General features: G+C 42.4%; 1 protein-coding gene across 5 annotated transcripts in view; it reads right to left on the bottom strand.

The window, feature by feature from the left end:
- Positions 1–19177, bottom strand: part of TFAP2B (transcription factor AP-2 beta) — a 33413-nt gene extending 14236 nt beyond the window's left edge. For 2 of the 5 annotated variants that reach the window (XM_050316188.1, XM_050316187.1), the window contains exons 1-4: positions 19005–19177; positions 13496–13954; positions 8324–8384; positions 60–279 (exon numbers count right to left, since the gene is read on the bottom strand). In XM_050316188.1, coding sequence (XP_050172145.1) covers positions 60–279; positions 8324–8384; positions 13496–13954; positions 19005–19085 — 821 coding nt within the window. In that variant the 5' untranslated portion in view covers positions 19086–19177. Of the gene's footprint in view, positions 1–59; positions 280–8323; positions 8385–13495; positions 13955–15216; positions 15333–16885; positions 16956–19004 lie in introns of those variants that run through there. The other 3 variants (XM_050316191.1, XM_050316190.1, XM_050316189.1) reach the window with 3 other exon arrangements.
- Between the last annotated feature and the right edge of the window lie 8582 nt (positions 19178–27759).

Raw genomic sequence — 27759 nt, 5'->3', positions numbered from 1 at the left:
ACCAAGCATTTCTGGTCCGCGCAGGGAGCCCCACACGTGGTCATCGTCACGCCTCTTACCTTCTAAGGACTCCTCCTAGCAGGGATGCGTTCAGACACTCTGGAGGGGAAAGTCGCCTCTGAACTTCTCCCACAGTTACTTTGTACTTTGAAGTTGAACTAAGCAAAGACAAGCGGCCGGGGACAGAGCAAAACACCTCGCCGGTGTTGACTGAAATTCCACCCAGGAAGCCATCTTTATTCATCATCAAAGAAGTAACAGATTTTGGAGGAACCGGAACTGGAGAAAGAAAAGGGGAGGAGGGGAGAGAGAAATCATCACGCCACGAAGGAGCACGGGGATAACCACAGTCTCTCTCACATGCACAGAACAGCAAAATGAAAGGGAATTTTGAATCTCTGGCTACCTCCAGCAACCTAAAGGGTGCTGCTCCCCCAACCTCTAGGAAACTGCTCCATGAATGATGGATGGAGAGAAGGGTGGTACAGTACAGCCTCTATGCAGGGTTTAATCATTGGGAAATAAAATACATATTGGCAAGCACCTGGCAACTTTCGGGTTTGAGCCTGTGTCTCACCCAGAGCCCCCCGATGCCTTTTGTACAACGGACAGCGCCTTTCTGGAGGGGAAAAAAAGAGGAAAATTTACTTTTTTTTGGCTAATGTTTCCATTACTGCTAAGCTGAGCCAGGAGTAAATTCAGCACACGAAGGGAGTTGCTGTCTTAAGTAAGTATCAAGGCTGGAGGATACAGCAACGAGAAGACAGCTCTGTTATTGCTTTGTGTTTTTATTAAGTCTGGTTTATGAAATAAAATGAGTCTTTTCCTTCAGAAAAAAATGAACACCAGGAAAAAAAAAGTCTGCTCCTACCATGGTGTTCTCCACTCTGATCATATTGTGCTGTCCGTAAATTACTGGGAACTCTCCCGCCCCTAAATAAAGCTGGTTTTGTTACTGTAACACATATTTAAAGGTAGTTGTACGGAAAAATAAAAAAAAGAACGATAAAGTGAAGCTAAACAAAATAAAACCATGTTGCTCTGACTAAGATAAAACGAAATATTTCTTTTCTCTGAGAAACCAGTGAGGTTATTTTAAGAGTAACCAAGGGGATTATAATGAACAAATTCCTATAATAGCAACCAGACACACTCAGAAATAAACAAACAAAAAAAAATTGGCTAAACTAAAACCGAGAGCAATTCCCCCGTGACATGAATTTTGTTTACAAATGAACTTAAATAGCTCTCTCATAATTGTGTGTAACTGTTATGATTTACAGCAGGTGCTCTAATCAATCACCCAATCACTTTAATTTATAGGGAGCCTCGCTGCATTTTCCCAGTTGTTTCATTTCTGCAAGTAATTGATAACAAACCGTACTTAAGGTATGTTTTATGCAGGAGTTAATAAGAGCTGACAGCTGCTACTGCTGCTTCCTCTTGGATTCACGGCAACACACGTTTCCTTATAGAAAATATACCCCAAAATTGAGGGTTTTGCTGGTGGCAGAGCCCTGGCAGTCCAGCGGGCATGTTTCAGAGGAGAAGACTAATTGATTACACACCCTCTTCGAGCAGATACTACTTCACAATCTCCCGTTTCCACTCAATCAATTGCAAAACCAATTCGGCAAATAATAGGGTTCTATTATGCACATATGCCAGCTATTTAGGTACTTATAATACATGTCAGTTAAGTCATAAAAGCCCTGTTTATTTGCAACATATCTGGAGAATCAAACCATTAGAGTTGAGCGGATATTTAAGTCGTCTGGAGCTGCTAAACAATAAGATCGGGTATCCTAATATATTACCAAGTGCTAACTACTGGGCAATTGCCAATTTTATAACCTCAGTGTATGGAATAGACACAACCGTGTTTCACTGTTTTTATTACAGATCATTTCCTACTGCCAGACCAGATCCCCACAATAAAAGCTCTATAACAGCTAAAAACCAAAAGGCATGTCGATTTTAGATATACATATTGCTTCTTATGCCTTGTATATAGTCTCCAGTATAAACAAATTATTTTGAGTGGCTTGACTTCAGGGAATCGGAAAGTGAAATGGATTCCTATTTCTCTATTATTTTTACTTAGGCACTTTATGCAGCTCATAAAGGCGGTTTCAAATAGTTTGAGAACGGCTCAGAAACAGTTATAAAAGAGTTAGAGGCCCGCTCCTACTTTCGTTGCTATTAATAGGATTTTTTTTTTTTTTTTTTTTTTGCCATTGATTCTATACAGGAAGACTTTTTTTTGTCTATCAGGGGTAGTACAGCAGAGCAAAAAAATCACATATATTTTCCCCCATTATACATAAATATATCACTTATTTCATACACCACGTTCTATTTGAGTGAAGTTAAAAAAATATATAAATTAAAAAAAGAAAAACAGCTTAAAGCAGTGCCACCAGACAGATTTTCATGACTGGCATTTTTTTTCTTGGGACAAACACACGGGCTCAGTGCTTCGAGTACACCTTTACCGTGGCTATATTTAGTGACCAGTTTATCAGGTCACTGTCCAGTGAACTGAGAAATTAAACAAGAGGCAGCAATTCCACGAACATCTGATCTTAGTCCAAACTCACTAAAGAGAGAAGGACCCGTGCAATGCTTAAATGCACCTCAGCCCACTCGCCTTGGCCTTTCGGAGCACTCATTACATTAGTTAACCTTTGAAATATGGATTTTAACGTGCTCGGTATTTTTTTTTCCCTTGCAAATTGCTTTTGGGAAGCAGGCTGGCTCCCTTCTCTGCTATGCTGGGAGCTCCTCAGCTTTTCTTCCTACCACTGTTTCCCTGAAAAGGACCGCAGGAACATACCCACCAACTGGAGCCTGATAACTCTGAACCCATTTCCGAGGCTTACCAGGCGGTGTAAGCATATCTATTGCGATTTCATAGCTTCAGAGAGATGTATTCTATCTAGGCTCTATATCTTCTGTAAATTACCTAATGCTGCCTCAAAAAAGTGTTTGCCATGGAATGAATTATCTGTATCTATATCATATCTATATGTTTATCACGGCTAGAGCTTTTCAGATATAGCCCAGACAGCAGCAGAGATAATGGAACGTGGAGGTTTTGTGGGTGAAGAGATCCGTGTGTGCGGCTGCATGTGTCAAATCCCTGCGTGGATGTAAATAAACCCTAACGCAGGGTATATTTTTAGCCGATGTCAACTTTCCCAGTTGGCTGGGGATTGCCACAACTGCTGGAATAAAACAGAATAACACACACATATCCACGCAGCGTCCCCACCACTCCTGCTTTCACTTCATCCCATTTAGTCCTTGTTATCCCCAGCAGAAACTGTTCGATTTTCTTTCACTGCCAAACTCTATTTGCTGTGCGTATGTGAGCACTCACAAATACATAATTCCCCCTTTTATAATCCCTGACTTCTCCCTTCCTTTATATTTCTTTATTTACCTCCTTTGTCTCTCTTTTCTCCTCTCTCCTTTCCCATCCCTTTTTCTCTCTTTCCTCCCTCCTTCTTTTTTTCTTTTTTTCCCCTTTCTCCTCCTGTGGTTCCTTCCAGCCTCTTTGTCATTTCTCCCCCTTCCATTTCTCTTCAGCTTATCAATAAACCGGGAGAGCAACAGTAGCCGCTTGATTTGTTAGTAATTATAAGCATACTGTTCCTGCAAACGGGATCTCTAGATGAGTGAGATCGCTTTAAAACGACAGCAGGAAATGGTGGGGAAATGGAGCATGGCGAAACTCAGCGTGAAGCTTTCAGTTCTTTACATGTTTACAATTTTCTGTGCATACATTAAGTCTTACGGTTCTTTTTTTTTCCCCCTTTTTTTTCCTTTTTTTTTTTTTTTTTTTTTTTTTTTTTTTTGGTGGTGGTGGTTCTCTGCTGGGTTGTTTGCCAAAAACGTGTGAAAATGCGCACAAATGTGAAGGCACGAGAGGAAATGGAAATAAAAGCCATTTTATGGACACTAAATATAAAGAAATAATAGATTTATGTCGTGAAAATAGCTGAATAATAGGGGTTTAAACTATGCATATTATTGCAATAACCCCGGTGAATAATCTGATAGTCAACCAATCAATCAATCAGAGGAAATGTTTCTTATATTTCTTACTAACAAACATCACGGAAAAATTAATTACTAATCAACTGCCAAATTGCTTTCAACTTTTTTTATCTGCCTACTGAGCCTGAAGTGAGTGAGAAAGGTCTTTGTCTGGTATAACAACAGGACTTTGCTGTAACTGGTGATTTGATCTGACTCAGTGGCCAAGCCTAAAAACTCCGGAGCAGCATCTTACACGCTGGATCTAAAAGACCCGGATCTTATTTTAATTTTAATGAACAAATACGGAAAGTGTGTGTTCATCTCCCATTTCCTCCTGTCGCCCTCGTCTCCTCCTCTCCTCCCGCCCCTCTCCTCCAACCGCAGTCTCTTTCCTCTGCAAGCCGGGACTGAATTTCAAAGTGAAATGTATTCCCTCGAAATTGTTGTGCATTCAATTAAAGGGGATCCTAAGGTTCAGTGGGTAATCCAGGAATGAGCACGAAGCTGAGTGGCAGCAAAGCGCCATCTCCGATTCCCAGATCTATCACCTGAAAAACTGAGGCCAGAGTGGTTTTCAGTTAATCATTTATCCGAAACTTCAAGAGGTGGGGAGGAAAGTCGTGTTGTGTTATTTAGAGTTAAAAGCAAAAGGTTGAGACACCTTCTTTCATATGTTTCCTCAAAATAGTAGGAACAATGCTTGGAAGGAGACCACGAATTAAGGTGTTCGACTTAAAATGGCCTTTCATGCTAAATCAGGTGTGAGCGTGCAGACGATCGTTAGAAAGAGTTGAAAGTAAATAAATACATCAGATTAATTTTAAGACTCTGACTGTGCCCCAGAGTCACAAAAAATTAACTCGGGACTAGGGTCACACAAGATTTTGCAAGAGGACAACTTCTTTCACCATAAACGGTGCCAAGCAGATTTCAGATGAGCAGTTGACAAGGGAACTCTATCTTTTATGCCTGACACATGGAAAACTTTCCCTTCATTTCATCAGAAATCGAGGGAAAGGCCTCTAAAAGTGCAGCCGGTAAGCTCTGAAAGCTTAGTTATAACTGATATTAATGCTCTTGGTGATTATTATTATTATTATCATCTTGATGATTTATCTGGCTCCCTCCCTCCCACTTCCACCACCCAAATCTTAATGGAACTAGGAGTTAACGATGATTTTTTAATGTCTCGTTGCATTTTTAGGCTGTTAATGTACCGCATCCTTCTCATTATTAGTTTATTGATTGTTCATTGACCAGCCCCCTTCAAATCGTATTAACCACCCTCTGCCAGTTTAGATTAGGGGAGTTTAAAAAGCACCTTTCATTATTTCCCCGCCACCACCACTACCACCACCACGGTGGAGTTCAGGCTTGGTAGCTTAATGCTCGCTCTAATGGGGCAGCTAAGAGACGAGGGGCCACGGTCCCTGCCTATTGCATTAATAGCTCAAAGGGGGCTAATACAGAAAATTAGCCTTAAACGAGCTCTGGAGATCTCCAAATGAAAGAGCCATTTATCACGCTGGCTACCTTCACTCCACTCGTTTGCTCTCTCTACTGGGAACAACTCATTTCCTCTTAACTAAATTACTTCAGAAATGTCAAGTAAGCTCAGATAGCAAACATAACAAGAGGCTGGGTATGTGTAATCTATTGTAGGGGATCGATACGTGAGATAAATCAATAGCCGTGTATGAATCCTTATATAATTTCCTTAATAATTTGCCAAAGCTTTTGCATAGATAGATAATTCCCTCTGCAGGCCTGAAAGATCATAAACAGACACAGTCTGGATGATATAATTGAGACTCCAAGTCTTCATCATACTTCTCCCACTGCTTTGTAATTAAAGAATTTTAGACGCTGAACTAGGATTTGGTGAGGTAGACCCCCTCCAAGCCTCGACTGGCAAATATGTATCATGGGAGTGTTCCACTGCACAAAAATCAGTCAATACCTTTCTGTCTCTCTATCTATCTGTGCCATCTGCCTGCAATAACGACTCATAGAGTTTAAATAACTTATTCTTGCTTCAAAGTACATCCTCACAGCTACAAACTGCAGGGAACAAAGCGAAATTGATACTGAGCACTCTCTGTGTTACCCCTTCTCTCGTCTTGATTAAATATTGACTGCCACAAGTGTGACCTGCTATTTATTACCCATTTCTCTTCCTCCGCACCCAGGAAAATCGCTGTGCTAAAAAATACAATATTCCTTTATGCTGGAAAGTCTCTCAGAGCTCAGCATTACTTTTAAGGAAGAAAACTCTGCTGCAGTGACTTTTAAACAGTTGCAAACACATCTCAGGGTCTTTTTTAGTAACTTAATTTCCAAAGTGCACATGCCTCCTGCTCATCATGTGTAAACTCAGAGTATCTCTTCTTCTGGCTGCAAATAGGCACATGTAATCCCATATAGAAGGGAAGGGGTCTCTTTAGGCGGCAGCTGCTCGACCTGGGGCCGTTGCAATGCCCACACATAAAAAGCGCACCTAAATATATACCTAATATACATAAAAATCTATACCTGATGGATATAATCATTGACAGTCACATTCTAGTGCTACTCGCTCTCTAACTGTACCACCCAGCACAGACATGGAATGTCTCTGCTGTCCTCGTCAGCTGAAGGAGGGAGAGACACAGACATGTATGTTTAAAAAAAAAAAAAAAAAAAAAAAAAAAGAGTATTTTGGACTGTGTGTTCTGTGAAATACCAGCGCGGAACAACGTTAGAAAGGAGTCTCTCGACCACAAATCAAGCCCCAATTAATCAAATAAATCAAATACACACAAGAGACAACACCGTGTATGAGGTGTCAAGTGGGGGTGGGGAAGGGGGAGGAGAGCGAGAGGGGGAAAAAAGGTTAAAAATACAATCAGAAACCATCAGGTTACAGACCCTGAGTAGATACCCTACTAAACATTCAAACTGATCCAAAACAGCAGAAACAAGAAATTTTTTTTTTTTTACTTTTTAAAGGCAAGTAGCATTCTGTTTCTTAAAAAAAAAAAAAAAAATAAAAAAGGAAAAAAAAAAAACACAAACAAAACCAACCAAACAAAAAAAGCCCAAAAAACAATCTTCGACATTTCAACCAATAGTCATAAATGGTGCTGCCAAAGGGTCTTCAAGTTTTCATCTGACCTCCCTCAAATAACTAGACCTTGATCATGTGTGTGAAAGAAACACCTCACATGAAAATTTAAATTTTTAAAAAACCCAAACAAACAACAACAAAACAAACAACAAATACACGGAAGGACCTCGTGCTGTCTTCAACACATTTTAAATAAACACCCTCCCCGTTATTTTGCTTTACATCCTGCAAGATCATCACTATTAAACCATTTGCGAGCATTTGACAAACAACAGGGTCCTGGAGATAAGTGCTGCTGATAGTAAGCATAAGGGACAGCATTTCTAAGCCTCATCTCTGGTACTTAAAATTGAATCTAGAAATAGAAACTCCTTAGATAATTAAAGATAGCTTTCCCTCCATTTGCAGCGTGTGATCTGTTTAATGTCTATCAGCATAACACAACACTAATCGCCGAGCATCTTTCAGGGACTGTCAGAGAAATGTAAAAAAATTAAGCAGCTGCAATACGCCCAAAATGAGTTATTGTAATTACATTTAATTAGTTTAATTAGTTAATTATTTTGCTTACAGCTGTACAAGAGACTGCAAACATTTGTTAATATCACATTCCCTTTAACAGTATGGGGTGATTCTGCAGTTACACTAAATCATGGGCGCATATGTAGAAAGATGTAAAAAATGGGCATGGGGAAGGGGGGAATCTTGGAGGAAGGGGGAAGGGAGGAATCTTGGAGGAAGCAGGGAAGGGGGCCGGGGCTGCCTTTCCATGGGCATCTCTGTCTCTCCACGTTTGATTCGCCTGCGAAATGCATTTTAGCCCCAAAGGGAATCAACCACCTTCCCCCAATAAAAGCCAAGGGGTTCCCATCGAGGACTCTCGAGGTGAGGGGGGGAAAGAGGAGAGGATAGCCCGTGGAAACTGCATTCGAGCATGGGGTGTTCCATTAGAGAGCATTTGTGTCACTAAACCCTTTGAAGGACGGGGGAGGTGGGGATATAAACTTTTCGCATATCTTATCCCCTCGCTCTATCTGCTGATCCAATCAACTATCCATCTTGCTGCCATGTATTCCTGCTTCCCGGAGAAATTAATTGCCCCAGAGTCAAAATATATCATGAAGATATTGCTACACAGTAAAAGTTCGTCTAGCTTGTTGGAATAATCCATACCTTTTTTAATGACAGACTGGTCCAATAAGTTCATACCGCTGTTATTGGCATCTTCAACTGACTGTGGATATAAAAACATCACTATTCAAATTGACTGGATATTAAAGAATCGCGTACATAAATCATGTCATTCCAAACTGGAGTTCCTGTTATTTCCATTTATATTAATTCACTAGGGGAGGATGAATTTTTTTTTTTTACTATTATTATAGTTGTTATTATTATTTCCCCAAATCGACAAGGAAATGAAATTCTTACAAATTATATAGTCTTCTAATAAAACAAAAGGAGGTGTGAAGCATATGGGGTGCAATAGTGATTTTGTTATCTTATAAAACATAGATATCACATAGACTTCTTTGCATTCCATAAAGCTTTATATTTCTTCCTTTGAAAATGTGGCAATTTGGCAACATCTGCAAGATCTATTGCATGACATAAATGAACGCGATTAAGGACAACTTAAATGCTCCCTCCCCTTTCCTCCCCCTCCTCCTTCCTCTTTTTTGTTTTTTTGTTTGTTTGTTTAACCCTGCTACATCTTAATAATTCAAGGGCCATTTACTTTTTATATATCATAGTTTACATTATGGACTTTTAATTAAAGCCTGAGCCTTTCTGAGTGCAGCGCAACGCCCACATTGTACAGGGGACGAGCAGAAAGAGATTTACAGCTCCCGAGGTTGCTTCCATGTCCTGAATTAGTGGGGACGGGGAGGGAGGAGCGGGAATATACATTATCAAAAGTATGAACCATCAAATTGATCGCCTAGGAAAAACGGTCCCGATTTCTAAGCCGTGTTTTCACCCTTTCCCCCCCTTTCTTTTCAGCCTGCTGAGGAGCACACCTGTTATTATGGCATTAACTTCTTTGACAGGGAGGAGAACAAAGACGGGCACAGAGGACACAACAAATGCTGGGTTTCATTTCTCTATACGAAAGTGGGATATATAGATATATATATATATAAAAACCCCAAACAAAACAACCAAAACTACCCCTGAATCTGCGTTTGGCAGAGTAAAATCATCTCCCAAAGAGAAGAGATGTCATAAGAGCAATTTAATGCAGAATCCCGACAGGTTCCGTTTTAGGGCCAATTCTAGAGAAAGGAGGGACCTGTGGGTTTCTTGGTTTTATTATTTTATTTTTCTCATTACTGTTTAGGGTCTGGGGTTTTCAGTGTTATTGCATGTTTGGGGAGTTGTTACATATTTCCTTGATAAGGAAAACACCTTCACAGCAAAGCAATGATTTTCTTCGCTATTATTTTAACTTCATCTTTGCTACACCGAGAGGCTGAGTTTATCCGGATCCAGCCCTTATCTTCCTCTCTGTGCTCAGCGGAGACATTCCAGATGGAATATGATTTAGAAGAAAATTACATCTCCCCAAAAACGTGACGGAACAATATTTTCTATGAGAGCTTTCCTTTCATTTTCCTTGAATACACCCTCCAACGAGCACACACACACACGCAGAGGGTTGCCTTATGTGATGTGCTTGGGCATGGCTGTGTCTCTCTCTCATAATCAATAGCCTACATACCTAAAGGGCACAAAATAAAATTACAAAGTCTTCCCTCCCTTCCCTGAGCAGCTCCCGAAGAGGGATGATGAGCAAATCCTGCAGCCTGCTGGAGTGCAGCGTGGCGCACCTCGATGGCACAAAATTGGAGGTAAACATGAAACACCACCTTCCCTTTTATTTTTTTTTCCCCATCTTTCCTCCTTATCTCGCCCTATCTCTGGAGTCGATGGTTGTGCACACCCTTTATGCGTGTGCGTGCACTCCACTCGCTCCATCAGCAACGTGGGTTAGTTGTTGTAGTTAATGAGAAGACTCCTGTCTGATTTTCTATCTAATTACGCCCTCCTGCTGGGTTTTTGTACAGGATATTCGCTCAGCATGCTGGCAGTTAATAATCACAGAGAGGATCGTAAAGATTTAATTAGGACTGCATGCGGAAACGTGGAAAAACAACTCAGACTTTTAATTACTAGACTTCTTTAGTTAAAAGTGATACCAGGGGTTACTTTATAAGAGACTTGGGTGTTTTGGTGCAACTTAACTTTCCTTGTCTCTAGCTGGCACGTAGTAGCAGTGTGAGTGAGGAGGAGGAGGAGCAGAGGTGTGTGTGCAGGGAGGGGAAAGGTGATGAGTTTCCAGATATACTTGGAAAATCCGGAGGGGAAGATTCCCCTCCCTCCCCTCCTCCAATAATCTGATAGCATGGATCTTCCTAAATACTATCTATAATCATTTTATTTATCAGCTACGGAGACATCCGAGGGAAAACCTGAAAAACCCAGCCTTTGTTTTCCTTCAAAGAGTCTGAATTTCCCCCCTTCATAATTCCTTCATTGTATCATTTACTACTATAACCCTGCTTTTACCCAGCCGGTGGGGAGGGGGGAAATATCTGGGGTTGCAATGGTGGATTTTTAATTTTTTTTCAGAATCCCTATTAGATGATGCAAATTTGTTTTCAATAAGTAGGTCTTGGCTTCTCTGTTCCCTGTCTGAAGGCTGTAAATCGCAGATTGAAAATTCCTCTCGAAAGGGGCAGCAATAGCAATACAATATGTCCTGTTTACAATAACAGAGCGCTATCGTGTTACAATCACTTAATTCTAGCCCTGGACAATGGCTCACACATGGCCTGGATTTGGTGTTTATAAAATAACCACTGTTTCTTTCTGTCACGCACTCTCTTTCTCTGTCTCCTCCTCAGCCCAGCCCATCCTCATGGCACATATTTGATAAGACATGCATAAGCTAAAGCAAAGAGAAACATCTTTATCCAACTGTATATCCAGATATCGGTTCAACTTTCTGGACTATTTAAAAAGTAGTATTTGAAACCCTCCCTGGAAATTCTATCTAGTGATGGCGGATAATAAGTATATGTGGTCTAAATAAAAATCCCTGTAGCTAGAACGGATTCCTCGAATCTAGAATAAATCCGTATTGAATATCAGGATGGAAAACTGCCCAACTTCATCTGTCACTAGTGGGGGGACAAGAATAGAAAATGCTGAGCGATAGGAGCGAATTCTGGGCTGCTTTCCCTCCTGCCTGTGTTGATTTCTAGCTGAACACCTCTTCCTTCATGTGTTTCTCCCTGGGACACCCTCCTCCCCCAACCTGACACCAAACTTTCAGAAATAAAGGGTCTGTTTAATTTCCTGCTGTCTCAGGACCCCAAAATAAGGACCCCTGCTCTGCTGGTCCACAGCCTCGCCTGTCCCATCCTATCCCGGTCCCATCCATCCCATCCCATCCCATCCCACCCCCTAGGCCAGGCCAGCCCGGGCGAGCAGGTCGGGGATGGCCGCTGGTCGTCACCGCTGCGCTCGGAGACATCGTGGGGGAGGCACTTCCCGCCAGCACTGTGCCCTGCCCGCAGAAGGGATGTTTTATTGGAAAACGGATGGAAAGCTGCTTCATTTGAGGTCCTTTTTCCCTATTATTTCCGCTCTTTCTTTTCTTCCTTCTTTACGTCTTTCTCTCTTCCTTTCCCTATCTTTCCCCCTCCTTTCCTTCTCTCCTTCCTCCACCTTTTCTTCTTTTTCTTTCTCCTTTAGCCCTTTCTGCATTTTATCATTTTCTTCTCTCCCTTTTACCTCTTTCCTCTTTTCTGTTTTTCTCTCTCTCTCTATTTTTTTTTTCCTTCACAAAAGCACAACAATTACCGGCTTTTCTTCGGGGAAAGTGTAAATATCAAAGCACAAGCAGCACTTAACGCCTTTCGGCTGCAGAGAGAAAGGAGAGCGATCTCCTTCCTGCATTCACAGAGGTAAAACTCGCCTTGACTTGCAGACCAGTTTGTCTGAGCCAGGAATGCGAGACGGGACTTGCACATCGCGCCCGTGGGGGTCAGGGGCCACCCCCAGGTCTCAAAGCCACCTTGGAAACCTGCAGGAACCAGCGACCCGACGGTCACTGAGCTCGGAGGCAGAAGCAAATCCAAACAGCAAAACCTTTCTGTTCCTAAAGCATCTCGACTCAGCAAAGCTCGGGGATTTTCCCGTGAAGCCCTAAAACAAAATAAGCTACAAGCCAAAGCAATACATCCCCTGCGCTTCCCTGCCGCTGATTCCTATAATGTTCAGCACATCCTTTTTCACGGCTATTTTTTTTCTTCTCAGGCTCCTCTTTCCTCCTTTCTTTTTCCCTTTCTGTATCTTTGAAGACCGTATTTCATTCAGTGTTTCTTGTCTTTATCCCAAGACTAAATATATGTGTCATATATATATATATATGAGTTACAGAAATTCTGAAATAAAAAAAAAAAAAAACGAAAAAGAAATTGAAGGGAACCCCCAGAATCCCGGTTAGTACAGTCTAATGCAGGACCTGGCCCCTGGAGGCTTCAGCCTCGGGCTCGGGGGTCCCCACGGGCTGTGCATACCCAGCTCCAGCAAGGTGCAAACCAGCCCAGCACCGAAGCTGTTAAAGCCCTTTCTGCTTTTAGGAAATAACACGTGATGATGAGTTTCGCGTGGGATGGAAGAAAGCTGGGAAATACTGTGCTTTGAGCCCGGCGAAACTCTTTTGTAACCCAAAGGAGGGAATAAAACTATTTAAAATCGATGCTACCCTACCAACTACACTTAAAAAATAAGGAGGGAGTGGGGAGGTGGACACAGGACTTGTTTCTGATTACAAGTTATTGCTTTTGGTTTGGGTTTTGTTTATATTTTGCCTCCCTCCCGGATGAAAAATGTAGTAATTCGACAGTTTCATCAAAATCCCTGAACGACAGGAAATTGGTTGGGGGGTGGAGTGGGGTGGAAGCTGAGATTGCATGGGAAATAACTGGAATTTGAAAAGCCTTGAACTCTGCCAGCTTTTGAAACACGTGGAATATTTGGAGCAGCATGTCTGCCTTCCCAATGCACTCTCCTGGCTTGCCATGTAGGGGAGGGTTTATAAAGCACAGCCTGTGCGTGACAGCAAGGAAATAAATTCTCTTATAAACAAAATATAAAAAAAAATAGAGGGAGAGGGAGGGGGAGTATCACAGTTATAATCCCAGAAAGGAAAAAAAAAAAAAAAAGAATGGCAACCCACAGCAATATCGCTGGAAATCCCTCACTGATCATTCCCAGCCCAGGCATGGGGGCTCCAGCTGCAATTGCCCAGGAGAAAGGAACGCGGTGCCTTACCTGGACCTCCTCCATCCCTGGGTGTCCGATGCCATGCAGAGAAAGGCTGTCCCCCATGCCGGAGTCAAGGCCATGGTGAGCTGAGTGCAGGAGGACATCTGGCCTCCTTACTGAGTGGTAGTCCCGCCTGGGGTCCAGTCCCGAGAGCTGGGGCAGGGCGGCCCGAGGCTGTGGCAGCAGTGACCCGGTTTCTGATCCCACCTCTTGCCTCTGCCTCTGTCCCCAGGGGTGCTGCTGGGGCTGATGCAAGGGGTTTAGGGAGTAGGGGTCATTGACATGGGAGTAAGGGTCCTGGCTTTGGTGGTAAGGAAGAGGCTGGTAGGGGGGTGGGAAATAAGGCGGCTGGAAATCCGAGGATGGGGTGTGAGAGAGCGGAGGAGCGCTGGAGTAGGGTCCCTGCGAGACGGATCCCAGCTGGGACAGCCTGGAACTGTGGCTGGGCACTCCATCATGCCGGTCCTACAAGCGGAATGACATAAAAACAACAACAAAAAAGAAGACCTTTTAAAAAAAAAGAAAAAGTAAAAAGAGCACAAACCACCCCAAAATAAAATAAAATAAAATAAAACTGTAAACAGTTGGAAACTGGGGTTCAGATGTGCCCCTTTCCCCCACCACGGATTAGAAATGTTACAGTGTTTAGTCCCCACATTGTGTCTATTCCCACCATCAAGAAGGGGGAAGGGGGCGGGGGGTGTGAAGGAGAATTGCTAAATGTCATAATTAAAACTGTAGGACTAGTGCTCCATATGCATATATGATCTGCAATTTCAGTCCAGTAATATAATTCTCCCCTCACAGCCCCCCATATCAAAAAAAAAGGTAAAAAAAAAAAATATTTAAAAAAAAAAATCAAGAGCAGCGCACCACCCATCCATCCAAACAACCCACCCCTTCTCCTGCCTAAAGTTTCCAAACGTTTGTTTATTCCCACTGCTGAAGTCCTGTAACTCAAAATCACCGACCCATTTTCACGTGGGAAAGCCCAAAAAGAAAGTTGCACTTCTCGGAGGACTCCGAGACGAGAAGTTGTGCAAAACAAGGACTTGGGGGAAAAAAAAAAAAAAAAAAAAAAAGAAACCCAAAATAAAAACCACGCGGGATCTTTGCTTAAAGAGAGTCTAACCCTTAAAAAATAAATTAAAAAGAAATCAAACAAAATAAAAATGAAACATCGATATTGAACAAATCCAGTCGCTATGATTTCTGCAGCAACTTCCAGTGTCTTTTGTTTCCTTTTCCAATATTGTATTCCAGAGTATGGGGTGGGGGTTAATTGTAATGAAAAGTCTTTGGGGTGTGTGGGGGGACGGGGGTGTGTGGGGGAGTGTGTAGAGGCTTCAGAGAAAAGGTGGGAGAGGAGTTTTGTCCAACTCCCTTGCACTGAAGGTGGGATGGCTAAAGTAAACAACAAAAATATCTATTCCACAAAGTGTACCTCAAACCCCCACAAGCAATGGCACACATGGTAAAAAAAAAAAAAAAAAAAAAAAAAAAAAAAAAGTTTTTTTTCCCCCTGCTCCCCCCCAGACTCCCCTCGCTCAAATCGAGAACACACAATGCAAAAAGGGAGAAGCAGCTGCAAGCCTCCTCCAATTATTGTGCTAAATTACCAAGCCAAAGGCGTTTAAAAAGAGAGAGAGAGGGAGAGAGAGAGACAACAGATCGAGAGAGAGAGAGAGAGAACATGCAATTCTAGTACAACATGGATCCAAACTCACCATGGCGGAATAGGTGTGGACTAACATCTGGAAATAAAAAAAGTCTTGTAATAGCTAAAAATAAAATAATGGTGATAATACTAATAACTGGAGGGAAAAATATCAAGGAGATCTGCACAGGGACGTGTTGGACACAGGAGAACAGCTTGAGATATTTCGAAGTCTATCCATCAAAAAAAAAAAAAAAAAAGGTAAAAAAAAAAAAAAAAAAAAAAGACCAATGCCCCCAAAACCGAGCCTGGAAACCTCTATCTACATATATGATTTACCCCTCCCTCTCGGTTTTTTTTCCTCCTTTTTTTGTTGGTTTTTTTTGTTGCCTTTTTTTTTTTTTTTTTTTTTTTGCCTTTGAGCTCCCAAATACAATCCTCTTCAACCCAAGGCTAGGCTCAGACTGCTCCGCTACCCCTTCCTCCCTTTCCTTCTCTACACCGCCTCATAATAATTGATATTCATGACTATTAATATTACACGACTACTTTAAAGGGAGAATGCAGGACCAAATGGAGCGTGAAGCTGGCAGCCAGCTCGAGAGCTCCCCTACTATTGTAAATGACGTTCATTCAGTGGAGAATTACTAGATGTAATCAGACGAGGGGGGCTGGCAGAGGCAGAGTTTGGGGAGAGGGAGAGGGGGGAAAAAGTTTAGCAAGGAAGAGGCAGAACTTCAATTAACTCGAGCGGAGGAAGATGCGGAAAGTAGACACTGCTGAGCTGGAGCAAGGAAGTGAGATGAAGCAATGCTAGAGGCGAAGGAGAAGAAGAAAAACATATTTCCTTTTTTTCCTTTAAATTTATATTTAATTATACATTCTTAATACGAGGAATTGATTGCCTTTGGTGCTTTTTTCTTTTAGTTTGTTGTTTGTTTGTTTGTTTTTTAAACAAATAATGAAGAAAAAGAGGCTATTCTAATCCTTTTTTTTGTTGTTATTTTTAAAGACATGGAAGAAGATCTGTGCACTCACTGTAATAGATGCCTACTTAGAGCGAAGATTAAACCCTTCTGGTGTGTGTTACAGATCGTATTTATTTGCAATAGGCAAATAAGTACTTGAATCTACGTTGTTTGGCTCTTTTTTTTTTTTTTTTTTTTTTCCCCGAATCCTATTCTACAGCCCGATATGGAAAAAAAATATATATATATATATGTACATAGATCTCCCTATTTTCACCCAGATGCGAATGTATGGAGTGAATTTTAAAGGATAGTAAATTTATAGTTTTGAGGCAAAGCCAGGGGCGATATAAAACCCTTTTGATGTTGCAGGAACCCGTTCAACTGGACTGTCTGCCATTTCTGTTAAAGTTCAACTTACGTTCCTTCCTAAATAGACTCACACTTCCCAGAGCAGCCCCCCCACCCCCCGCACGCACACGCACACACACACTTTTGTTTTAAGAACAGATTCATTTTAAGTGGCTGAGACGCCTCTACCATCGTGTTGTTAATTATAAATCGGAAAGAAGAGAGGGAAACATTTCTTTAAGATAAATCTAGAGAGTTTCAGCGCTTAAAAAAAAAATCGGCAACAATTTTTTTTCCCCCCCTTAATGCTGCACGTTACAAGATGCCTCGGAGCGCACCCCCAAGTTCGGGAATACCCAGCCCGCAGCCAAATCCCCCCTAACCGCTCCCCAACTCCACTTCTCTCCCACGGCAACCTACAAACACGAGTGTCCGTCAGTTCATAGCTCCTTAAAAATCCCTCTGAAAAAGAGGGTGGAATAAAACCCCTCATCCCCGACCTCGGCAGCCGGGGAGGGGAGATGTTTTGTCGCCTGCTGCTGCGGGCAGAGACAATGGCCGGGCTGTGCCTGGGGATGGGGAGGGAAAAGCAGCGAGGGCTCCGCGGGCTGGGGACACGCGGGGACACACACATGGGGACCGACACACTCTCTCTCTCTCTCTCTCACACACACACACACACACACACACACACACACGTGTGCACGCTCTGCGTTCATTCTGCAGATGCCGGGTTTTGCCAAGGATTGTTATCCTGACGGCAGCTTTTGGGAATGGAGACATTTCTCCCGTGCGGCCGCCGGATCCCCTCCCCGCTTCCCTCCATCCCGTCCTTCCTCCGGCCGGGAACAGCCGCAGCTGTACCTTCCCCTCGGTCTCTTTCTCCGCTTTTCCCGGGAGTTTCCCCTCTGTAAGTGCCGGAGGGGAGGGATGAGGGGACGGGGCGGCCCCGACGGCGCTTCCCTGGAGGGGCTGCGGCCGCTGCCCGGTACCCTGAGCCCTGCCCGGCCCCTGCCCACCCCCTGGCCGGTCCCCGGTTCCTGCCTGGTCCCTGCCTAGCCCCTGCCCAGTACCCAGCCCCGCGCTCAGTGCCCTGTCTCTGCTCGGTACCCAGTCCCTGCACAGCCCCAGTCCTTGCCCGATCCGCGGTCCCTGCTCGATCCCCAGCCCCTGCCCAGCCCCTGTGCCCGGTTCCTGCCCAGCTCCTGCGCACTCCCTGGTCCCTGCTCAGTGCCCAGTCCCTCCCTGGCCCCTATTTGGTACCCGGTCCCTGCTCTGTCCCCGGTCCCTGCTCGATTCCCAGCCCCTGCCCAGTTCCTGTCCAGTCTCTGCCCAGTCCTTGCTCCGTCCCTGCCGGGTCCCTGCTCGACTCCTGATCTCTCCTCAGTGCCCAGTCCCTCCCCGACCCCTGTCCGGTCCCCGGTTCGTGCCCTGTCCCCGTTCCTTCCCGGCCACCTCCCCACGGAGTAACTCCCGCTCCGGAGCTGGTGGATTGCGCCCTTCTGAAAATCTCCCCCACCTCGAGATCGCTGAGCCAATGCCTTCCTCTTAATTAAAAAATAAAAACAATGGAAAAAAAAATATCATTTTGTGGACAGCCATTCCTCACTTACACACACATATTAACCCCCCCCGTTTCTGAGCAAATCCCGCACGCTGGTTTGACTTACAAGAAATACACTCCCGCAGCCCGTTTGGGAAAGATCCGGTTCAGGAAACCGTGCAAAATTAAGAAAGGTTTCGCAGTGTTTGAGCTGTGATTTTCGCCCCCCCACCACCCTTGGTTTGCTTTTTGACCTCGAAAATGAGGTCTGGATAAAGCTCCCAACTTTTCGTGCCCGCGGACTGTGCGGAGCTGCCTTTGACTGTATCGGTTCGGGTGCGTGTGCTCACATTCGTGCGAGAATGTGCGTGCCACTTAATTAATGTGAGTATATGTACACATGCACATCTTATCTATTGCTATAGAGGCACAAAAAAGTCGTAAAAAAAAATATCCGATTCTGAAAACAAGAAAAGGGAAAAAAAAAATCCACATTCAGGTTGAGCTTAGTTTGGAATTGCAAAATAAAAAAAAAAAATGAAAAAACTAAATGCATCCGGTCCCTGAATACCAGATTGTGTTTTTCTTCTATTTTCTTTTTTTCCCTCCCTTCGACATTTGTCCATATTTAATCGAATTATATCTAATTAGAGGTCTAAACAATCAAACTCTTGCCTTTAAGTTGCCTCATTCCAATCCCCAGATCATTTCTTTGATGTTTTAAACCGCATCAAACAGCTTTTCCATGAAAAAAAAAAAAAAAAAAAAGTTTAAGGCTTGGCATGCTGAATACAAATATGCAAATAAATAAGCATTTAAGCATTTACTCTTAGTTTCCCATCTCTATACTGGTGTGTGTTGGTGTATGTCTCTATTTCTGCCTAGATGTATATGTAGAGGTATATATGTATTATAAAGTCATGCCTGTATCTATATACTAGATGTATATTTAAATATACATATACTCTCTTACTCATATGCATATTATATACTCACCTCATAGATATCTTCATACTTGACATTTTCAACCAGTTTCCAGAGCATGATGGCAGGCTGTTCTCTAGGAGGTGAGTGCATTCATGTGAAGAGCAGATGTCTGGATTCTCAGTACTTCTCTGTCTGTAATGATCCATCTATAATTGGAAATGGGGGACAGACACCAAATCCGACGTTCCTCTTCCATCGCAACTTATATCTGTTGTCTGAAACAATAGGCTGCACAAGCCTACCTCAATGGGATAGTAAAAAACATTATCTGTTACACAGTTACATATAGCTACAGACATATATGTGACTAGATATAGACATATACACATATAGAGACTTATGTGCAGCATATAAAATATATACATATACACAGTTGCACATACACAGACTGCACATACATGCACATATACACACACAGATCTCTGAACGGACAACTTTTCCCACCTATAGACCTACTAATTCCCACATTTAGATATGTAAATTATATATATTTTTTGCACATGCAGGCACATGGATGCTACACGTTATATGTGCACATATACACACAAACCTAGTCAGTTTATATAGGAGTGTGTTTAAATGCATATTTGTGTATTCAGTTATACACATATATATGTTGACATAGAGGGATTAAATATATGTATTATGTAGTGCATATATCAGCTATTTTAGTAGATAGATGGATGGATAGATAGATAGATAGATAGATAGATAGATAGATAGAATGGAGAAATCAAATTAATATATTTTCGATCCTCCCTATAATAAAATAAAGAATAATTTGCCTCTGCACTAAGCGATTCATCATTTACAACGAGATATTATGTTCCCCCCCCATGCAATATGCTTTTATTTACATGTCCAGAAATTATCTTCTCATATGCAGTTAAACACCAAAACAGAGTCTCATCAAAGCACATTCAAGCAAATCTAAAAGGAGTAAATTTAGATCAATGTTTTCCACTGAAAAGACTTATACTTCAGGCTTAGACTGCATATTTTATAACTCAGAGATACTTTTTATGCGGGGGGGGGGAAAGGAGGAGGAAAGGAGTTTAGTAAACCCTTCTCTGCACATATTTGAATAGCGATTACTACTTTCAGAAAACAATTAAAACCAGAGTTGGATTTATGCATTTCCCTGGTACCCCTCGGTTTGGAAAGGGAGAGGAGGAGTTGGACCAGTTTTAACCTTTTTTTTTTTTTTTTTTTTTTCCCTCCGGGCGAACCTTCCTTCGCATTGTCCGATTTTTTTAACACGTTGAACGGCAAAGAGCCGGCACAGGCAGCAGAGCCCATCTCTGCCTTTGAAAGGAAACAATCGAGATTTGCAGTGGGCTGGTGCACCAGGAGGGAAAAAAAAAAAAAAAAAAGGTGGAGAAAAGAGACACAGAGGCAGAGAGACAGAGAGAAAGAAGGTGTTTCTAAATTCAAGGTCCTGTCTCTGGAAATTTCAAGCTCTGCCTATAAGGTTCCTACAAATCTTTGTTATTCTGCATGGGATCCTATGGGAAAGTGCACAGTGTCCTTTGTACTTTCAAAGGTCCTACAGGTAAAGACGCTTTTATATATATATATAATCTCGGAAACGAAGAGAACTTTATCAGGAGACACATTTGCTGGTGCGTGGTTGGCTGGTAGGAAGGGTGGGCTTTGCTTTTTCTCTTCGCTTTGGCCTCAAATTAAGGCAGAAAGTATAAATTCATCCCTTTTCCCTTCAGCCTCTGCACCACCCCGCCACCCTTCCCCATTTCACAGCGTACATCTTCTTCTAAAACCTCGACCCACAAAAGGCAAGAGGCAAATAACAGCCAGATATTACAGGAGGAGCTGGACAACGGTCTTGCTGGAAGTTGTTTAGGCAGATACGAGGTTTTTCTTAGCACAGCCAGCGCTGCACTGAGGAGGAGAAAAAGAGCACATCTTTGGGTGGGTTGGACTGATCATTCCAACTGAAGTAACAGAGTAAAAACTGCTGAAAAAGGAGAAAGGATGTGTGCTGGTTTGCATGTGCATGTGCGGAGATACCCAGGCAGGCACCCTTATCCACCTATAGATCTGAATGACCCTCTTAGAAAAATGCCAAGCTCATAAAGGGACAGTTTGCCATCACTTTTGTTAAAGTCTTTGAGTCATGAAGGCTGGCACAGGGCAGAGTGAATGTGCTTCGTGGCGGCTAATGCTTTTCAATTTCGAGGCACCCTGAATTAAATATGCTCTGAGTGCTGGGGGAGGGGAGAGGAGTGGGGAAAAAAAAAAAAAAAAGAAAGAAAGAAGCTAAAATAGACTTGACGTCCACTGGCTCTTTGCAAACAGATTGGTATAGACAGTAAATTCTGACTTTCAAACCCCACTGTTATTACATTTCTCTTGCATTTGCAAAACACGACAAACGAACAAGAGATCATTTAGAAAATCAAACCGAACAAAGGTTCTTCTCAAATTTTTTTGCGCTTGTTTTGCAACCCGCACCCAGGCAGCTGCCTTCAGTCTAATTCAGCAGTTCCAAACAGCGACACTTGCACCGGTTTATATCTCAAATGTGCAACAAACCCTGAGTCCAAGAGGTGACACGTCATATAGTGACCATTATAACCTATACTTTCAAGACTAGCAAAATAAAAGGTGGAAAACAGCCGTTTTCGGGCAGTTTGGCGAGTGTTTTTCCAATCTCTTTCAAGGAAAACCCCGTGTTTTTTTCAGCGGTGAGCTGGGCAGGGGCACTGCAGCCTCAGCCTGGCAGCTGCGATGGCAAAGGAATATTTTATACTTTTTTTTTTTTTTTAAAAGGATAGCATTACATCTAGCCCTGCCCATGCCGGAGGAAGCCCCCCAGCCCCCCTGCACCGCTCCAGCTCCGGCGATGCGGGCGATGGCCCCGCGGGATCGGGGAGCGCCGGAGCGCGATGAGCGGGACAGCGGCGCCCTCTGATGGGGACTCCCTTCCCGCAGCAGCTGCTCCCGAAATCCGCCGCACCTCCGCCCCTTGTATCATGGAATGGTTTGATTTAGAAGGGACCTTAAACATCACCTGGTTCCAACCTCCCTGCCGTGGGCAGGGACACCCTCCACTATCCCAGGATGATCCAAACACCGTCCAACCTGAACACTTCAAGGGATGGGGTAGCCACAGCTTCTCTGGGCAACCTGTGCCAGGGTCTCACCACCCTCACAGGGGAGAATTTCTCCCTAATATCCCATCTAACCGTGCCCTCTGGAAGTGAAAAGCCATTCCCCCTTGTCCTGTCATCCCATGCCCTTGTCCAAAGTCCCTCCCCAGCTCTCCGCCCCTTTAGGCACCAGAAGGGGCTGTAGGTTCTCCTTGAAGCCTTCTCTTCTCTAGGCTGAACAACCCCAATTCTCTCAGCCTGTCTCCAGAGCAGTCTCCATCCCTCTGAGCATCTTTGTGGTCTCCTCTGGACTGATCCAAAAGGTCCACATCCATAACTGGTATTCACAATCACCTAAACATTTCCTCTGCTGGAAATGACATTGTTATGAGCGTTTGCCCTATAAGGATGAAGTTACAGGTTCTTACTTACACTGATTTTTAATTAACAGGCCACTCAGTGTTTGAACCTCTACCTTATAATTAGAATGAATCTTTTACACCCCACTGTTAAATACAGTCAGTATTACTCACTGTAGGATGGTTAGCATATAGACTAGGTCAAGTATCCCAATCATCCCAATGAGATAACTGTCAATAGCTCTGGGAGGGAGAGGACCTGCAATAATATGATGGTCACTTTTGTGAGAAGTCGAAAAAAAAATTTGCTTTTCGTGAACAAGTTATGCTGCCCTCATTTCATGTCCTGTTTCCAAGATTATTGTTGTGTTGTTGTTGTTGTTTGTTTGTTTGTTCTTTTTTTAACTTTTCCTGTCCTTAGTTAAGGTCCCGTTTCAGAAATGGTCTTTCAGTCCTGCTCTGCCTTTTAAATCCAATGTGGATATCTGTAAATAAAATCTATTTCCCTCAGTATCCAGCTCTCAGCAGATCCGTGTTGTTGGTTGGAATTTAAAACAAATCCGTTTATCCCAGCGCCCTCTGCTGCTCGCTGCTCTCATGTAAAGGCAGGTTTCATAGTTCCGAGTTTTAGCAAAAGCCTGCAAACTATCTCTTTTATTTTTTTTTCCTTGACAATTTTCTTCCACGTGTTCTCACGTGTATTTCAGAATTCAGTTATTTTTATTAAAAAGCTTTGCAATTTGATTCACAGGGGAAATCACATAACATTGCAGGTATCTCAAAATGTAGCTTAAAATTTACTGACTGCTTATTAATGGATTTACAAAATCATTGCTTTGGTGATGATTTTATACTTTTTTGTTTGTTTGTTTGTTTGTTAATAATTCCAAGACTCTTCTCTTAAAAATCCAACTTCCTATATTGTTTGTTGGTAAATTAAGTTTCCTACCACCTCTGCAGACATAATAGGGGTTTTTCATAGAATCATACAATTGCAGGATCATAGAATAATTGGAGTTGGAACGGGACATTAAAGGTCATTTACTTCAACCCTTTTCAGTAAGCAGGGACACCTTCAACTAGATGAGACTGCTCAAAGCCCCACCCAACCTGACCTTGAAGGTTTCCAGGAATGTGACACCTACAAGCTCTCTGGGTAACCTGTGCCCAGTGTTTCACTATCCTCATTGTAAAAATTACTTCCTTATATCTAGTCTGAACCTAACCTTTTTTTTTTTTTTCAGTTTAAAACCTTGAATCTTTGTTCTGTCATTACCAGTCCCTGTCAAAAATTCTGTCCCTGTCATTTGACATTTTCCCAACCCCACCAGTGCTCATTCTTCAATGAGAAGAATCACCAAACCCAGCAGCAACAAAGACATCAGGAGCAGGTTTTAGGAAGTCAGGAAGGCTCAGCCACATGTGTTGAGCCCCTATGGATGGGTCCAAACAGTTGGCCACATTTAACAACCCCAGCTCCCTCAGCTTCTCCTCATAGGACTGGTTCTTTAGGCCCTCCACCAGCTTTATTGCCTTTCTCTGGACACACTCCAGCACCTTCTTGTGGTGAGGGGCCCAAAACTGAACACACTGATTTGTCTAATCATGATAAAAAATCAGCTCAAATGCCACTCAGTTATCTCCAGTACTTTCCAGTTTTTGACAGCAGGAATCCCAATTTGTGAGCCCACACATTCCAGCTCATATCCAGTTTTACCCAGTCTAGTCCTCCCAGAACAAGTCTCACACATTCTATGGGGTGTTTGGAGAAGGGAGCCACTCCAAGTGTTTTCTGTGTTGCTGGACTGAGGGGAACCCTTGTATCCAAGTTTACTTTTGTTTGCAACTCATGTCTTTGTGTTATATCCCTCTGTACTGCATTTTTTTTTCCCAAGAAACTTGGCCACACGATGCCAACAAGGACCCAGAATTGAGGCAGTGTGATGGGATGCCTCACCAAACACCAAGCTGCAGCTTTGGCATCCCCTCTTCTGAACTGTTCCACGTACTCCAAACTCTCTGGAGCAGGAAGAATCAATCTCCCAGAGTAAGAACAATTCTTATGTCACTATCCTTCAATCTTTATTTTGATCTGGTATAGGTAGTCAGCTTAGGTTAAGTGAACTTCATGTTTGACCCTTTCCTATGCTCTTGGATGCCCCATATTGTTGGCTTGTGTTTCCTTGTCTTAGGACCAAAACCTCCTCTTTGAGCAGGGATCCTGAGGGCCAACTCCATGGCATTCCACGACCAACATTAAAAACAGGAGTTAAGTGATACAGCATTAAATTGCAGACTTTATGCATGATCTACCAAGGGATGATTTATCCTTTCTAACAAAAAGGGGAGTCTGGGGAGATCCAGGAGCTGCTGGCAGAGCTGTAGTGTGTCCTTCCTCTCCACATCCTCCTTTTGAAAGTCAATTAATCCTTTCTAAACCTGCTTCCTCCTAGAAGCCAAACAAAACACACAGAAAACTTACTAAACTAGTTTCCTTAAAACTTTGAAAGCCATCATATAAGGTTATCTTTCAGTTTTGTCAGCTGGGATAGGGACATTTACACTGGAAACATTGTTCACCTGTATAAAGCATACACTTTTTATTTCTTTACTGTTCCCATTCCAAAAGAACCCCCATTCCCATGTACTTAGAGACACACAGTTAAGAACAAACTGCAGCCAGTAAAGGGAAGTCTTAGTTTTCTAGAATATTTGAAATTACAAAAAGTTAGGAGATTCCATTTTTATAACTTTTACTTAATTCAGCTACATTTATGTGGATAAAAACAGTGTGCATGTGATTTAGACAAGAAAACAATATTCAAATTATATTTATATAACGAAATACACTCTTTCCATTTTAAGATATACTCAGTAGAGTGAATTATCTATTTAAATTTCATGACAGGAAAGAGTTAATAAGTTTTAAGGGAAGAGAAGAAAAACTAAGACTTGGACTATTATCTGTTTTGAGAATATATTTTTTTTCCTCCAATATCACCCCCCCTTCTTTTCTCTGTAATTCCTCCCTTCTCTTAACTTGCTTTCCAGCAGTAGGTGCTCAGATAATATGACTGCAGGCAGTGCTTTAGGGAGTTAAAACATTCTGGGTACATGAAAGGAGATACAGCAAAGTCAGCAAACTACATCTATGGGGGAAAACATATTTCAGGCTCCTGAAATTGCTCATAATATATCTGGAGCCACAGCTTTCCCTGGATTTTCTGTTCTGTTTGTTCATATACTACACTGTGCCCTTCAGGGACTTTAGCTCAAGTAATATTGGGGTTTAGGTCTTTTCCCTTCCCCTTTCCCCTTTCCCCTTTCCCCTTCCCCTTCCTCTTCCCCTTCCCCTTCCCCCTTCCCTTCCCTTCCCTTCCCTTCCCTTCCTTCCCTTCCCTTCCCTTCCTTCCCTTCCCTTCCCTTCCCTTCCTTCCCTTCCTTCCCTTCCCTTCCCTCTAAAGAAATCAGTGACAAGGAACATTTCTGGCTCCTCAATTTTCCTATTCCTCCACAGTTCACAGGATCCTGTCATGGTCTGGGGCCATATCAGCAATTTTGGACAGCTTCCAGGCACAGTTTGGGCATCAGCAAAGACCAGACACTATTCCCAGGAATCAGAAGGATATGACCACCTTGGTTTAGAGTCCCTTCAGTTCCTTTAAATTTAGTAATATGGATATGAGCTATTCTGTGCTAGTTAAGTCATGGTACATAATTCAGATACAGTCTAAAAAATTAGATACAAACTTGTTTGAATTAGGTTAACTGCATCCTCACTGCTCTCCATGCAATATTCATTCTAGCGATGGAACTTGTAATTGTATATCATTGCTTTCATTATTATAAATGTAGAAGAACAATAAAAATCAATGTTTCCTGCCTAAAAGGCATAGGAATGAGCAAGTGTAAATGAATCATTTTTAACAGCTCTGAAATTAAACATTTTGTTCTCTGGTATTAAAAGTAGAAAGTTGAAAATTCAAATTTTAGCCTTTCTCCCACACCTAGTTTTGAAATGAACACCCAACAATTGGATTTGGCTATGAGAAGAGAACTTACAGTGCAAAAATTTACAAGAAACTGCATTTTGATAATGTTTTTATGTTTTTTTTCCGAATAACTTCCTAAATATGTATGACAGTGCCCCTTAAAAAATGGCTCATAGAATTACTGCTCCATTTTGACAACACTGGTCTTTGTTATTGAAGTTCATCATGGAAATTTTTTCTTTAACTGGGTAATTTAACTGGGTAAGTTTCAGCCCATTGTTTTTTTTCAGGGGCCTTAAACTGATTTTCTCCCATGTTGGAATCACGAGAGCAGTTTCAGAATTCCCTGAATGACCAACTTTATTTTTAAGTCCTTTTTTCTAAAAAATAATCTCTGATAACTAGAATTGTTTCTAAGTTAATGATGAATCTGTAAAACCTCAGTGAAAACATAAAACAGAAATATCCTTTAAAATATATGGGATACAAATGAAGGGACCCTAATCAGTGTAGTGGAGAGGGCAACTGGAATTCAGGAGAATGGTTCCCTCTCAACCCTGCTTGTATTTCTCCCATGTGCATGACCTTGGTCTACACCTGTTTCTGAAGCTCCATTTTGACTTATCTTGTTCCTTGTTAGTCATCAGTCACAGAATCATAGAATCATAGAATCATAGAATCACAGAATCATAGAATCATAGAATCATAGAATCACAGAATGGTTTGGGTTGGAAGGGACCTTAAATTCCATCTCATTCCAACCCTCCTGCCATGAGCAGGGACACCTTCCACTAGAGCAGGTTACTCAAAGCCCTGTTCACCCTGGCCTTGTCACACAATTAATTAAAAGGAACCTGATCACATCTTAGAGGTATCAACATCAGGAAGATGCTTAGCTGACAAAAATACAAAAGATCCGCGTTGCAGCAGCAAGAACAACATTCAGCAAAGTTCCCCATTGTGTCAAAATCCCTTATGCTGTGCAGGATGTCTTGTTCAAATGAAGGGTGTTGCTGCTTGGTCAACTTCTCTCATTCCCAGGGGTTTCCATTTATGCATCCTCTGAATATGGAATTAGTGTAAAGTACAGCAGCCAAACTATTTTGTGCAAGTCATGAAAACAGACCAGGAACTGGGGGATGGCCACAGAAACAAAAGCTCCAGTGGCTCAGTTTATCTAACTTCTGCAGAACATGGGCCAGAAAATCCACCTGGAACAACTACTGGATGAGCTACTGTAGAAGTTACCTGTAGAAGCACTAATCATAACATTGTCTTGGTTTTAATTTTTAAGGCTGTGGTC

This window comes from Myiozetetes cayanensis, unplaced genomic scaffold (genome assembly GCF_022539395.1).
Source record: "Myiozetetes cayanensis isolate MyiCay16 unplaced genomic scaffold, myiCay2020 scf2-11, whole genome shotgun sequence".
NCBI lineage: Eukaryota > Metazoa > Chordata > Aves > Passeriformes > Tyrannidae > Myiozetetes > Myiozetetes cayanensis.
The sequence above is the reverse complement of the archived record's forward strand: the minus strand, read 5'-3'. Positions and strand labels throughout refer to the sequence as shown.